Source organism: Oryctolagus cuniculus, chromosome 19, assembly GCF_964237555.1.
Source record: "Oryctolagus cuniculus chromosome 19, mOryCun1.1, whole genome shotgun sequence".
In the NCBI taxonomy this organism is placed as follows: Eukaryota; Metazoa; Chordata; class Mammalia; order Lagomorpha; family Leporidae; genus Oryctolagus; species Oryctolagus cuniculus.
The window spans coordinates 20,564,786-20,580,528 of NC_091450.1; the positions used below are offsets into that span (position 1 = coordinate 20,564,786).

The following is a 15,743-nucleotide window of genomic DNA, read 5'->3' on the forward strand; positions in this document are numbered from 1 at the left end:
ACCATGGAAGGTGTTCTGCGATTACAACAAGGTGACCTCGAAAAGTTTGTGGAAGACGGAATTAAAAGATAAGCTACTTTTGGTGCAAAAAAATGAAATTCATGCAGTTTTTCCATAATATGCATTTCCATTCATTTTTTAACCTCCTCCTAGTCGTGGATTTCAAAATGTTTACACCAGAGTGACCCGATGTTTTAGTTCCATGTTGCACAGACTTTTTGAAGTCTGTCAGGTGCGTTGGATGAACGAAGGCCCTGTGCCCCGTACAACGCGGGTTGTGTCCTGGTGGGCTCCGTTTCTTTGCCTGTAAAATGGGACTGCTGGGATAACTTCCCGACGTGACTATTGTGTGAATTACCGAGGTGAGCCGAGGGCCGGTGCAGCTCCCGGCGGGCGGAGAGGCGGGACGGTGAGTGGCTGCTCTAACCACGGCCTCTTCCCTTTGCTTCCAGAGGAGACCCTGAAGCTGCACAACGGGCCCCCGCGCAGTGCCTACATGGAGCAGAGCTTCCAGAGCCTGAACCCGGTCCTCAGCCTGCCCATCAGCCCCGCCCAGGTGGAGCAGGCTGGGAGGAACGCAGCGGCCACGGGCACGGCGCTGGAGGGCTGGCTGGACTCGCTGGTGGGCAGCATGTGGGCCGCCATGGACGTCTGTTCCACAGGCCCCACCGCCTGCCCCGTCATGCAGTCCTGCAGCCACACAGCATGGAGCTCCTTGAGCCCCGACCCCAAGTCGGAACTGGGGGCCGTCAAACCCGACGGCAGGCTCAGGTAGCACCGGGCACACGTGCGCCACGGTGGGATCTCACTGGGAAAGCAGCCAGAGGGGCTGGTGGGTTCTCAGCCCTGGTGTCCCACGCAAGGGGCCCGGCTGGCTGCAGAGTGATGGAGAAGGGAGGTCTGGAAGCCGGGGCAGGGTTGCCAACAACCTGCCGCTGGTCAGCTGGGAGGCGGCTCTGTGCCGGCGGCGGTCTCACCTCTCGGGTCGAGCCTCAGGTCCTGCAGCTTCTCATCTCCCCCGACCCCTCCCACCCCGGCCGACAAGTGATTTCAAACTTCTGTTTCAAGCAGCAGCACTTTGGTGGCTCGGCGCAGAGGTAGGCAGAGGTCCAGGGTGCAGCTGAAGCCCGAGCTGCAGAGTGAGAGGTCCCCTCCCCCGGGCGCAGCCCACTGGGCCATCTCCGCCAAGGGCGTCTGCTGAGGACCCTCTGCAGAACACAAGGGCTCCGTAAAAGCCAGTGTGACAGCACTGCCCAAGCCTCCAGCCCCAGCCCCAGCCCCAGCCTTCTGCTTCTCTTTCCGCTCCTCTCCAGCCAGCCCCGACGTCACAGGCCCCGGAAGCCCACGTCCTAGCCCTTTCCCAGGGAGGAGGCAGGCTCGCGAGGGCTCCAAGCCTCCCGTGAGTCCTTTGTGGGCTGAGCTGTCTGCGTATCTAGATGGGCAGGAAAACTTGCTGTGCCATGGCCAAGGCCCCCCAGCAGGGTGGGTGGCCGGCCCACACTCCCCCTCCCCTGAGGCTGCCACACTTGGTAACAGAAATGGGCTGATGCTTCGAGACAGGAGCCTCGAGTCTCCCAAGCCATTCGGGACCTCTTGGTTCCTGGAAGTCGGGAGCTTAGGGGACCATGGCCGTGAGACTCGCAGACCTGCAGGGAACAGAGCTCCTGAGCTGGATGCCAGGGCAATACCCGGCACCCGCCGGGGCCCTTCCGTTCCGAGCTCAGGCAGGGAAGCCTCCGACTGGCACACTCGGGGCTGCTGGGAGTGACCACAGCGCTGGACCAGACGCGCCGCCTCCAGGAAGCTGCATTGCAGGTCGGGTTTTTAATTCCCTGCCCTTCTTTATCGGAGCTGCCAGCCAGCCCATCTGGACACCCGACGCGAACAGGAGGAGGCCGGGTCTCACAAACGGGGCAGCTTGTTTAAAAATCAAAGCTCCTGTTAGTCACCGGGCTCCAGTTACCGGAAATCGGGGTCGGGGGTGGGGGCTCTCCTTCCCGTGCTCCCCCTGGAGGCCCACCCTGCCTCCTGCCATCCCACCTCCCTGGGAAAAGTCACACCCTGCTTGCCAGCTGTCCCCATGGGTTGGAGGAAACTGCCCGCTGCCCCCGCCCAGCAAGGCGGGATGGCCTGTTGGCCATGGAGGACTTGGAGAAGGGACACTTTTGGTATTTATTATTTCTCTGTTTTAGTCCATGACTAATTCGTAGGTGCTGTTTTCGCAGCTTGTCGATTACGTTCTCTTACTAACTGAAGCTGCCTTTGTTCACAAAAGGCTCCCTCCCCTTTCTCCGTCTGTCTGCCCTGCACCCACCTTGTCCTCAGAGGAAAGCAGGGATGTTGGACCCCAGGAGGAGAAAGCTTCGAACTGCGTCACCCACCGGCTGGAAGTAGGGAGCCCTTGGGACCCTTGGAGCCCCACTTTTCCTTCTGCAGGGCGGGGATTCCTGAGCCACGCCCACCCCAGGCTCCGGGATGTGCCAGGCGGGAGGCCCAAGGCAGGACTGTGTTGTGTGCAGGGCGCCTGAGCCAGCCCTGCGTGCTTCCTCCAGGGCTTCCTTTAGCCAATCTCACTTTGGGCTTGGAAGTGACCGAGGCAGAGGAAAAGGGGCTCCTTCGGAGGGAGGTCCATGGTAGGCAGAGGGGGAGACCCCGTGGGCACCGTCCAGGTGCAGGCTGCCATCCACTGCAGGGCCAGTGACCTCAGAGCCCCCGGGATGGTCTCACAGACTACAGGAACCCTGCCCTGGGGGCCACATCCTCTTTCTGCCCCCAGTGTCCCTGGGCTGCTGTAGCCGCATGGACAGCCTTTCCTTCCACCTTCCTTGCCTGGCCTCTGGGGGCGCCCTGCGTGTGCTGGGGGCTGCACATCCCCATACAGGGCCCTCGCCCTTGAACATCTTACTTTTTCCCACCCAGAAACCAGAGCAGAAATGACAGAGCCAGCTTCCTCTGGGGACCACCCCCCCCAAACCTCCCCCCATCGACTCCTCCTCCTCCCAAGTGATTCCAGAGCTAAGTCACGTGGGCGTTCCTTTGTCTCCTGTATTTTGGGACCAGAGAATAATTTTGCAGATTTCTATTTGGTTAAACAAAGAGAATTCCAAGCACAGCCCCCTGTGATGTGAGACAGGGAGAGCCTTTCCCTGGGAGAGGATACTGTAACTCCTTTTATTTTGTGCCCCACCCCCACCCCCAGTATGAGAAGGATTTATCGGAGGCCATCATTCAGGCAGCCTGGAGCTGTGGCGGCCCCAGGATTCCGAGGGCACAGAGCCGAGGTCGCTGCAGGCCACAAGGCCGTGTGTGGAGTGGCAGCAGGGCAGGCTCAGTGCGGACTAGGTCCCCGGGAGCTCAAAAGGCGTGGAGGTAGGACTGGGGGGTAGATATCTGGGGTTGGGGGAGGAAGCGCCCATGGGCTGGGCACAGTTCCCCACCCAGCCCATAATTCTAAGGCAGAAACGGAGCTCTGCACGTGGCCAGGCCCAGCCCTGCTGCCCAGCACCCTGGGTTTAAGAAGTACACTAGGTCCTCCTCTTGGAAAAAGACCTCCTGGTGGGACCAGGGCTCAGGCTGGCTTGATTTCCTATCGTCAGTTTCACTTTTAAAATGCCACATGAGAGAGAGCACACAGTCCCCCACCCCAGAGGGGCAGCTTACAGCTCCTCTGGGCACCTGTGTGGCGTGGCAGGTGGGGCCCCTGTGCCCTCTGGTTGTCTGCTTTGCAGATAAGAGGTGGACACAGGCTGAAACGCTGGCCTCGTGGCTGAGCAGGCACCAGGCAGACAGCAGCAGCAGCTGGGTGTGGGGCCCAGCCAAGTTCACTACGGGGTGGGGGGACGTGCAGGCGGTGGTCCGCCTACTCAGCCTTCGGGATGGCGAGGAGGGCCTTACAGACCAAAGCCACACCCTGTGGCAGCTGGGTCCTGGATGCAAGCCTGTGCCTGGTCCAGCACCCGCTGTCCCCGGGTGTGAGTCCAAGTCCAGTGCGGTACAGACTTCCACTTTGGAAAAGGGAGCCATGGACCCAGGTTTTTGTGGGAAATCTAGATGTTCAGTGTTGGCTATTTAAAAAAACCAAGATTACGGATGAAGAAACATTTCCTAGTTCCCCCTGGGCACTGCCAGCGACCTCTGTCCTCTGGGGACGGGGAGTTCAGGGGCTGCCCTGGCGGGAGAGGAAGAAGCTGGCATTAGGGCAGGGTAAAAAAAGGATGGCTCACATGGGACTGGCCCCTCCCCTCCCGGAGACGGCCCCACAGAGGGGACGCTCGTGGTCAGCTCTCCTGCTCCCAGGACACCTGGTGCTAAGCAGAAGGAGCAAGACTGGGGGTGCTAAGCTGCTGCTGCTTAGACACGCAGAGGTTCATGACTGCCTGGGTCTACACCGTCATGCCGGGCAGACGAGGTGAGGACAGGGTCCAGGAGGGCCGGGGTAGGGCGAGAGGCAGCTGGGCCCGCTCCAAAGCCCAAGTCTTGGCTGCACCTTCCAACCCGTGCAGCCTCTGCGTGAGCCGCACGGGGCTGTCCTCGCTCATGGGTCTGCCTCATGGGTCTACCACAGACGCTACCTCACTGTGTCTGCTGAGACGTTTACCTGGGGGGAGAGAGGTGTCCAGATCCGCTGGGGCTGAATGTACGATCTATGCAAACCCCCGCCCCATCTCTGTCTCCCTTTCCTCCTCCCCCCTTCTCTCAGAAGTATTTCTTTCTGTAACCTTGCAAACGGGATGCTGTACAGGACCCTCTGGGACAGGAGGGCTTCCCACGCCTGTGTGTTTCCCTCCTGCGGTCCTTGCTTCTGTTCTCGCCGAGCCCGTGTCGGGAGAAAGCGGCCTCTTCTCTCTCCACTTGGCTGGGGAATCCTCCCCCCACCTCTTCCCAGGCACCACCGGGAAGCAGGTGCTGCCCCCTTGCGCCACCCACCCCCATGATCACCGTGTTCTCCATTCTTCATTCCCTTCCCACTTGCTTCCCCCCAATCCTTCGCGCCCACGCCCCCCAAAAAGCCTTAGGTTCCTCCTTTTTGAAATGTGGCCTTACGATTATTTTCTGGAAGCCGACCGTCCTCCCTGTCCCATCCCCACCAATGTCACAGAAGACAGAGCACCCGCGAGCCCGTGGACAGCCCTTGGCACCAAGGTCTTCCGTAGGAGAAATGGGCTTCTTGCCTTTCCTATGGGCAAAACGAAGGCGTGGGTGCTCCAGGGAACCGCAGCCAGCTCCCGCAGCCTTCTCTGAGCCCGTGGGGCCGCTGGGACAAGCTGGGCGTTCACAGCGGCTCCCCGACCTGCCCCTCCCCTGTGACTGGGTGAGTCAGGAGAGGCTCTCGGTCCATCTCTTCCTCCTTCCCACCTGGAACGCGCTGGCGGTACGTATCCCCGTGAAGGGTCGTGTTCTCAACACGAGCACCCCACCCCACCTCCGGACGACACCTCCTTACCCTCCTATCGCTCAGTGTTGATGGAGGCCAAAGACAACCCCAGGGTTTTCATAGGAAATTCACTGGAATTGAGCGCAATTGTCTTTGTAGTCCCTTCGTCTTATTTTTTTTTTTTAATTTTTTAAAGATAACAATTACGTTGTCGATAGCGTTTATTTGGGTACTTGTTAGAGAGGCCTCACAATAAGTTATTGCCCCCTTCATTGTTCTCAAAGACATGTGGTGATATAGTTTTTAAAAATAACTATTTTGTTATAGATCATAATATGCATAAAACTGTACAGAAATATTTTGTAATGTATTGATTTTAAAAAAGAATCTGTAAATAAAGTTTTAAAAGAGAGAGAATGAATTCAAATGGCACACTCTGAAAGATGTAGATATTTTGCTATTTATTTAAAGGAGTATTTTAAGAGATATTGGACTATCTGAAATTAACCAACACTCAAAGTTCCAAGCACCCAGATACTTCTCCTCCAGGTAGAATGTGTGGGTCTCAGAAACAACTGTGTAACCTGCCCATTTTTTGCACCTTTTCTGTCTTTTCATTTAGCAGGAAAACAACAACAACAACAAAATTGTGCCTTAGCTGTATTTTTTTGTCTAGGGGAGTTTGTTTCTGTCCGACAAAGCAAAATTTTTGCAGAAAACAGTGGATGTATTAAATACTGTATCATACCAAAAACACTGCAGGTGTATATAAATGCTTTCTGTCATACTGTGTTTTCAGATGCAGAATTTTAAAATTAAAAAAAAAAAAACAACACTGTCTTTATGGAACAGTCGCTGTGTGGTTTTTTTCCCAGCAACGCTGTGCATCTTCCTGCAGCCATCCGTCATCTGCTCAGTGACGGACAGGATCGCTATGTAATTTATCAACCAAACGAACACTTTTGAGAAGGAGAGGAGGAACCAAGGTGCCGGGAGGCTGAGACCACAAGGCATCAGCGGGGCCTCTCGTGGGAGAACCTGTGCACATGTTCCCCGTGAGCACTGCTGGCCTCTCCCGATGGGCTCACTGCACTGCCCTCCTGCAGGTGATGCTAAGACTTAAGTGCAGGTGTGAGAGTTTACCCCCTCCTGGGGGGGGGGGGACTGCAAGGAGGCCGTGCCTCCCAGAGTTTGCAAGTAGTTTTCTCTCTGGACTGCTGCGTCCTTGCTCTCAGGTGTGGCCAAGTGACGTACTTTAGGCCAGTGGGACGCGGGTGGGTGCCCAGGAAGGCCTTCTCTGTCTCTTCCCCATTTGCCGGTTCAGAGGTTCTTGATTTTGTGCATTTTTTCAGCTGGTTGATTCCACAGCTGTCTTTGGGAACCATCACACAGCCCTCAACATAAAGGCAGGCAGAGCCACAATACAGAAGGGACCTGGGCCCCTAGACAGTCACTTGGAGGTCTTGTAATCAGAGACACCTGTCGGTGACATGAGAAGAACCGAGAATGTGTCTGTTACAGCAGCTGTCCATCCAGAAACGGAAATTCACATATTCCTTAAAGAAAACCCAAACACCAACCCCTTCATTCCATAGACAGACACACAGCCAGGTGGGTGAAATGATGTGCCTGATGCCACATGTGGTCATTCTGATCAGGTCTGGCAGCAAAGTTTTCCATCCCCCAGCGACACCTGGACAGGTCTTTGGGAGAGCCAGTTCCTTCATCTGTGGGCCGCTCACTGGGACACTTATGTGGGGCCTGTGACAGCCATGGCCCAGGACAGGGAGTGCCCAGCTGGCTGGGATGTGGGGATGCTGCTAACTCACCCTTTAAAATCCTTACAGGCCAAGTGTGGCACTGAGACCCAAAAGGATTGTATCAGCTGATGGATGGACCCAAGCCTCATTGGCCAGCACCCTTGTCCAGCCTGCTCGTTCAACCAGTTCCCTCTTCTCTGCCCAAAGCTAAGTCCTCAGGCGATGAGTTAGTTTGCAGGGGGGGAATACATTTCTGAAAGGACCACAGGAGTGAGGCTCAGAGCAGTCGTCCTGGCACAGGGAGTCCCGGGGATGAGTAGGCCATGAATGAGCAGGTGAATCACCTTAACTGATTAGCAGTGCAGGCGTGGGACAGTCATCCAAGTGGCTATCTTGGACATCCATCATTTGATTACTATTTGTCAAAACATGGGTTATCGAACAGTAATCCTTGATTTTTTACCTTCAATAATAAGGTTACTGAGCCAATGTTACTGAAAGACTGGTTGGCCTTTCTTGCTTATGTGACCTGTTCTTATCAGCTCTTATTCAGAGAATACAGTGTGTTGGTTGAAGTTCATCGAGTTAATGGTTTTTACACTGTTTTCCTTCCTTCCTTTCATGGGGAACCCCTTTACAGACAAAATTAGCCTCAATATATTTTAAAAAGACCTTGAAAAATTGGAGATGGGGAACAGGTGTGTGGTGCAGGGGTTCAGTCACTGCTTGGGACGCCCACCTCCCATACTGGGGGACACCTGGCTCGAGTCCCAGATACTCTGTTTCCAGGCCAGCTTCCTGCTAAGGCACGCCCGGAGAGGCAGGTGATGGCTCAAGTCACTGAGTCCTGGACACCCACACGGGCGACTCATCCTGAGTTCTGGTTTCCTGGCTTCAGCCTAGCATAACCATTCCTGACTGCAGGGGACATTTGGGAAGTTACAAGTGAATGAAATAGCTCTCTCCATCCATTTCTCTTCCTTTCAAACAAAAAGAAAATAAATAAAAATCTGAACAACAGATTCTTTTAAAAAACCGGGAGGGCTAAGTGCCGGAGCCACAAGTTCTGTCTCAGCAGCATCCCTACCCCACAAGTGAAGCTCTCCAGGCCCCCCCCCCCCCCCGGGGCACAGCAGCAGCTTCTACAGTGCTGGCCCGAGGCCTTGCTGCCTGCCTGCTGGAAACAAGTCAAGGCCAAGCGTCTGAGAGACCGAACCAAGAGCAGGTCATTCCTCCTCTGAACTTGAAAGGTCAGGAAGGTGCACACTTGAAGGAGGCGCATATATGATCCAGCTATCCTGCTGCTGGGTATAAACACAAAAGACAAGAAAGAATCCACTGTCTCAGGTGTCAACCTGTTCCACCGTGCTCACAGCAACACTGTTCAGCACAGCCAAAATGTGGAATCAGCGAAAGTGTCCATCATCAAATGCGTGGATAAAGAAAAAGAATGAAATTCTATCATTTGCAGCAAAATGTCTGGCACAAGAGGTCATCACGCTAAGTGAAATAAGCAGCCACAGGAAGGCAAATCCTCGTTCAAAAATTTAAAATGTAAATGTTTAAACAAAATGTTAAAATGTTTAAAATTTTAAAATCATAGGGGCAGTTCCAAGATGGTGGAGTAGGAAGAGAGCTTACCGCCCTAGCCCAGAAGATAGTTTAAAAAAACTGGAGATATTGTAGTCTTGGGGAAGAGTTAGGGAGAAAACAGCAGAGGAAACTCTACTGAAATTAGAGGGACATGGTGGACCAACATGGAGGGCATGGGTGCCCACAGCTCGGGACTCCAGCAGCCAAGCACCTACACATTAGCACTGGAAAGTGAGGTGAGACCACAGAGCTCAAGCCACTGGTGAAAAAGTGGCAGGAAGAGCCTAGAGGAAACCTGGCATGGAGCCCCATGGGGGATAGTATACCTGCCAAAGGAGAAAAAAAAGGATTGGACAGACATGTTTGTCTCCGCCCCCCCATCACTTTACAATGGGGTACTGTAACGAGCCGATAGAGCGGGCACCATTTTGGAGATATGTAACAGCTGATCAGCTCGCATCTGTGCCCAGCAACCAGCTGAGTGGAGACTCCTGTCTTGGGTGGGGAGAACTAACAGGGGGCTAGGAGCTTGTGACTGTGTGAAGCTTCTGAACTGGGACTGTGAAAAAAACTGAGGGTGTGTGGGAGGATTCATGCTGTGGCTGGGACTTTGAGCAGTCTCAGTAGGAGATGCCACAAGGTTGGGGGTTCCTGGTAACCTGGTGAAAGACATTGCTGGAGATTCGGAACTTACACTGAGGACTACACAGATCCTTTGTGAGGTCCTTGGTACAGAGCGGACAAATACTGTACCCACTGGAGCAAGTACTCAGACAGAGCTCAGCTGAGCAGAATAAACTTCCCTTCTGATTAAAAAAGAGTGATTTACCATGCCAAACCTGGGTATTTCACCTTAGGTATGCCCTTAACCCTGGAGAACTGAACAGAGCTCCCTGGTAACACCCACTACAAGCTTCTAGATATTCCCTGAAAGCACACATTCCACTTATCTACAGAGTCATAGTACAAAGATAAAAGCTGCCACAGCAAAAAAAAAAAAAAAAAAAAGAAAGAAAGAAAGAAAGAAACCACAAATGCCAAAAAAAATGCACCGATTCAAGAACCAAGAATAAGAAAGACAACAAGACTCCCCCAATACTAGATTGTGAAGATGATGAGATGCAGGAAATGGAATTCAAAAAAAATTGATCATAAGATTACACAGAAGTAATCATAAGCAAATGCTTCCTAAATCCTTACAGGACATGAAATAAAATTTCTCCCATGAAATTGAGACCTTAAAGAGAAATCAAAATGAAATGGAGAAGTCAATAGAACAAATACAAAATGCATTGAGGAGCCTTAACAACATATCAGTGAAGCAGAAGAATATCAGACTTAGAAGACAAAGCACAGGAAATTATACAGTGAAACCAAAGACAAGAAGAAGAAATTAGAAAACTAAAATATCACTGTTGAGAATCTACAGGATACTATCAAACAACTCAACATATGGGTTCTAGGAGTTCCTGAAGGCACAGAAAGAGAGAAATGATTAGAAAGCCTTTTTAGTGAAATAATTACAGAAAACTTCCCTAATTTGGGAAAAGATAGGGACATCCAAGTACAGGAAGCACATAGAACTCCTAATAGATGTGACCAGAAAAGATCTTCACCACGACACACTGTAGTCAAATTCACCACAGTAAAACATAAAGAGAGGATTCTAAAATGTGCACAAGAGAAATGCCAGATTACTTTCAGAGGATCTCCAATTAGACTCACAATGGACTTCTCATCAGAAACTCTACAGGCTAGGAGAGAATGGTGAAATATAGTCCAAGTCTTAGGAGAAAAAAAAAAGTGTCAACCCATAATACTGTACCCTGCAAAGCTCTCATTTATGAATGAAGGTGAAATAAAGACTTTCCATAACAGAAATTGAAAGAATTTGTCACCACCTGTCCAGCCCTGCAAAAAATGCTTAACGATGTGTTGCACACACAAACATGGTCATCACTACAAAATAAGGTAAAGGAAGAAAATCTCTCAGTAAAAGTTCAAAGTAAATTCAAAGTAAAAAAATAGGAATATTTTTGGAAAAATGGCAGGGCAAAGTCATTAGTTATCAATAGTCACCTTGAATGTAAATAGCCTCAGCTCTCCAATTAAAAGACACAGGCTGGAAGAATGGGTTGAAAAACAAAACCCATCTATTTTCTGCTTACAAGAAACACATCTTTCCAACAACAGTGCATGCAGACAAAGTGAAAGGTTGGAGGAAGATATTCTATGCCAAAAAAAAAAAAAAAAAAACCAAAAAAAAAAAAAAAAGAGCTGGTATAGCCATCCTAATATCAGACAAAATAGACTTTAACAAAAAAAAAACTGTTAAAAGAGACAAAGGACACTGTAATGATCAAAGGATCAATTCAACAGGAAGATGTGACTATTATAAATGTATCTGCACCTAATTACAGGGCACCTGGCTATTTAAAAATAATTGTTAAGGGATTTAAAGGGAGACTTAGACTCCAATAAAACAGTAATGGAGGACTTCAATACTCCCCTTTCAGCAATGAACAGCAACCAGACAGACAATCAGCAAGGACACTGCAGAGTTAATTGACACTATAGACCAAATCTACCTAACAGCTATCTACAGAACTTGTCATCCTACAGTTGAAGAATACCCATTCTTCTCAGCAGTGCATGGAACTTTCTCTAGTATTGACCACATTACTAGGCGACAAAGCAAGTCTCAGCAAGTTAAAAAAAAAACACCTTGAAATCATACCATGCATCTTCTCAGGCCAAAATGGAATGAAGCTGCAGATCAGCAACTCAGGAATCCCTAGAGCATGTGCAAACACATGGAGACTGAACAGCATACTCCTGAATGAACAGTGGGTCATAGAAGAAATCAAAAGAGAAACCAAAAACTTTCTGGAAACAAATGTAGATGACAACACAGCATTTCAAAACTTATGGGATACAGCAAAAGCAGTGTTAACAAGAAAGTTTATAGCAATAGGTGCCCACATCAAGAAATTGGAAAGGCACCAAATAAATGAGCTATCAATGCATATCAAGGATCTAGAAAAACAGCAAACCAAACCCAAAACTAGTAGGAGAAAAGAAATAATTAAAATTAGGGAAGAAATCAACAAAACTAAATCAAAAAAATTACAAAAGATCAGCAAAATGAAGAGCTGTTTTAAAAAAAAAAAATAAACAAAATTGACAAGCCATTGACTCAATAACCAAGAAAAGGAGAGACCCAAAGCAATAAAATTAGAAGTGGAAAAGGAAATTTAACAACACATACCACAGAAATAAAGAATCATGAGAAATTATTACAAAGAGCTGTATGCCAACAAACTGGAATACCTAGAATAAATGGATAAATTCCTGGACACATACAACCTACCTAAATTCAGCCATGAAAACAGAAAACCTAAACAGACCCATAACCAAGATGGAAATTGAATCAGTAATAAAGGCTCTCCCTAGAAAGAAAAGCCCAAGTCTGATGGCTTCACTGCTGAATTCTACCAGACATTTAAAGAAGAACTAACTCTAATTCTGCTTGAGTTATTCAAAATAGTTGAAAGGGAGGGAATCCTCCCAAATTCTTTCTATGAGGTCAGCATCACCTTAATTCCTAAACCCAGAAAAGACACAACAGAGAAAGAACTACAGACCAATTTCCCTGATGAACATAGGTGCAAAAATCCTCGCCAAAATTCTAGCCAATCAAACACATCAGAAAGATCATCCACCTGGATCAAGTGGGATTTATCCCTGGTATGCAGGGATGGTTCAACATTCACAAATCAATCAATGTGATACTTCACATTAAAAAAAATGGCTAAACAAAAAACATTATCTCAATAGATGCAGAGAAAGCATTTGATAAAATACAACACCCTTTCATGATGACAGCTCTAAGCAAATTGGGTATAGAAGGAACATTCAAGGCAATTTATGGCAAACCCACAGCCAGTTTTATATTGAATTGGGAAAAACAGGAGCATTTCCACTGAGATCTGGTCCGACAGGGATGCCCACTCTCGCCATTGTTATTCAATATATTCATAGAAATTTTAGCCAGAGCCATTAGGCAAGAAAAAGAAATCAAAGGGATACAAATTGGGGAGGAAGTCAAACTATCCCTATTTGCAAATGACATGATTCTATATAGAGAGAATCCAAAAGACTCCACTAAGGGACTATTGGCATTCATAGAAGAGTTTGGTAAAATAGCAAGATATAAAGTCAATACAAAAAATCAACTGCCTTTGTATACACAGGCAATTCCACAGCTGAGAAAGAACTTCTAAGGTCAATCCCATTCACAATAGCTACAAAACAATCAAATACCTTGGAATAAATTTAACCAAGGATGTTAAAGATCTTTACAATGAGAATTACAGAACATTAAAGAAAGAAATAGAAGACGATACCAAAAAATGGAAAAATGTTCCATGTTCATGGATTGGAATTATCAATATCATCAAAATATCCATTATTCTGAAAGCAATTTACAGATTCAATGAGATACCAATCAAAATACCAATGACATTCTTCTCAGATCTAGAAAAATAGATGATAAAATTCATATGGAGGCACAGGAGACCTTGAATAGCTAAAGCAATCTTATACAACAAAGCCAGAGTCATCACAATATCAGAGTTCAAGACATACTACAAGGCAGTAATAATCAAAACAGCCTGGTGCTGGTACAGAAATAGATAGACCAGTGGAACAGAATAGAAATACCAGAAATCAATCTAAATATCTCCAACCATCTTATATTTGACCAAGGACCTAAAACCAATCCCTGGAGGAAGGACAGTCTCTTCAACAAATGGTGCTGGGAAAACTGGATTTCCAGATGCAGAAGTATGAAGCAAGACCCTTACCTTACACCTTACACAAAAATCCACTCAACATGGATTAAAGATCTAAATATATGAACCAACACCATCAAATTATTAGAGAACACTGAGGAAACCCTACAAGACATTGGTACAGGCAAAGAGTTCTTGGAAAAGACCCCAGAGGCACAGGCAATGAAAGCCAAAATTAACAATTGGGATTGCATCAAATTGAGAAGTTTCTGTCTGGCAAAAGAAACAGGAAAATGAAGAGGCAACAGAAAGAATGGGAGAAATTATTTGCAAACTATGCAACTGATAAAGGATTAATAACCAGAATCTACAAAGAGATCAAGAAACTCCACATCAAAACAAACAACCCACTTAAGAGATGGGCCAAGGACTTAAACAGACATTTTTCAAAAGAGGAAATCCAAATGGCCAACAGACACATGAAAAAATGTTCAGGGTCACTAGCTGTTAGGGAAATGCAAATCAAAACCACAGTTGCATTTCACCTCACCCCAGTTAGAATGGCTTTGATACAGAAATCAACAAACAACAAATGCTGGCGAGAATGTGGGGTACCCTAATCCACTGTTGGTGAGAATTTAAACTAGTAAAGCCATTATGGAAATCAGTTTGGAGATACCTCAGAAATCTGAATATAGACCTACTATATGACCCAGCCATCCCACTCCTGGGAATCTACTGAAGGGAAATGAAATCAGTAAACAAAAGAGCTATCGGCACCCCCATGTTTATCGCAGTTCAATTCACAATAGTTAAGTATGGAAGCAACCTAAATGCCCATCACAGAAGACTGGATAAAGAAATTATGTTAGGTGCTGGCACTGTGGTGTAAGTGTGTTAAGCTGCCGCCTGCAGTGCCAGCAACCCATATGGGTGCTGGTTCGAGTCCCGGCTCCTCTGCTTCTCATCCATCTCTCTGCTATAGCCTGGGAAAGCAGTAGAAGATGGTCCAAGTCCCTGGGCCCCTGTACCCCCATGGAAAACCCAGAAGAAGCTCCTGGCTTTGGACTGATGCAACTCCAGCCATTGTGGCCAACTGAGGAGTGAACCAGTAGATGGAAGACCACTCTGTCTGCCTCTCCTTCTATCTCTGTGTAACTCTTTCAAGTAAATAAATAAATCTTTTTAAAAAAAGAAATTATGGGATATATACACTATGGAATGCTACACAACACTAAAAAATGAAATCCAGTCATTTGCAACAATATGGATGAATCATACTTAGTGAAATAAGCCCATCCCAAAGGGACAAATACCTTATATTCTCCCTGATCAGTGAGAACTAATAGAGCCCCTAAAATGAAATCTGTAGAAGTGAAATTAACACTTCGAGAAGGGATGACTTGAGCTGCCCTTGTCTTGACTGTCAAGGAACAGTTTCGTTTTTTTGTTTTTTCATCTTTTTTTTTTCCTCATACTATTTGTACTCTTTACTTAACAGAGTTAATCATATGTGTATAAAGTCAACTGAAAATGGATCTCGGCCGGCACCACAGCTCAGTAGGCTAATCCTTCCCCTTGCGGCGCCGGCACACCGGGTTCTAGTCCCGATCGGGGCACCGGATTCTGTCCCGGTTGACCCTCTTCCAGGCCACCTCTCTGCTGTGGCCAGGGAGTGCAGTGGAGGATGGCCCAGGTGCTTGGGCCCTGTACCCCATGGGAGACCAGGATAAGCACCTGGCTCCTGCCTTCGGATCAGTGCAGTGCGCCGGCCGCAGCGGACCGGTGGCGGTGGCCATTGGAGGGTGAACCAATGGCAAAGGAAGACCTTTCTCTCTGTCTCTCTCTCTCACTGTCCACTCTGCCTGTCAAAAAAAAAAATGGATCTCAGTAAAAAATAAGACTGTGGAAAAGAGAGAGAGGAGTAAGTTTGTAACTGTAACACTGTATAGTTCTCCATACATTCCTATGGACTTACTTCTAAGGGTACAGTTTAAGAACTTGTCATGAGACTCCAAATCCCATTCAACTTGGTGATAAAAATGCCATCTTAATTGTTAAAGTGATCATAGTTAAGTGTTAAAGTGAACATATAGATAGGATTAAGTGTTAGAGATTATATACATACCATCAAGTGCCTGCTAATAATAATAAACTGAATTAAAACAGAGGGAATGTCCAATATGGGAACCAGTCTACACAGCAGACTCATAGAGTGATAAT

General features: G+C 48.1%; 1 protein-coding gene across 1 annotated transcript in view; it reads left to right on the forward strand.

Annotated features, from left to right (window-relative positions):
• Window positions 1–11,794, forward strand: part of XYLT1 (xylosyltransferase 1) — a 339,213-nt gene extending 327,419 nt beyond the window's left edge. The window contains exon 12 of the mRNA XM_070064777.1: window positions 453–11,794. Coding sequence (XP_069920878.1) covers window positions 453–775 — 323 coding nt within the window. The 3' untranslated portion in view covers window positions 776–11,794. The remainder of the gene's footprint in view (window positions 1–452) is intronic.
• The last annotated feature ends 3,949 nt before the right edge of the window (window positions 11,795–15,743 follow it).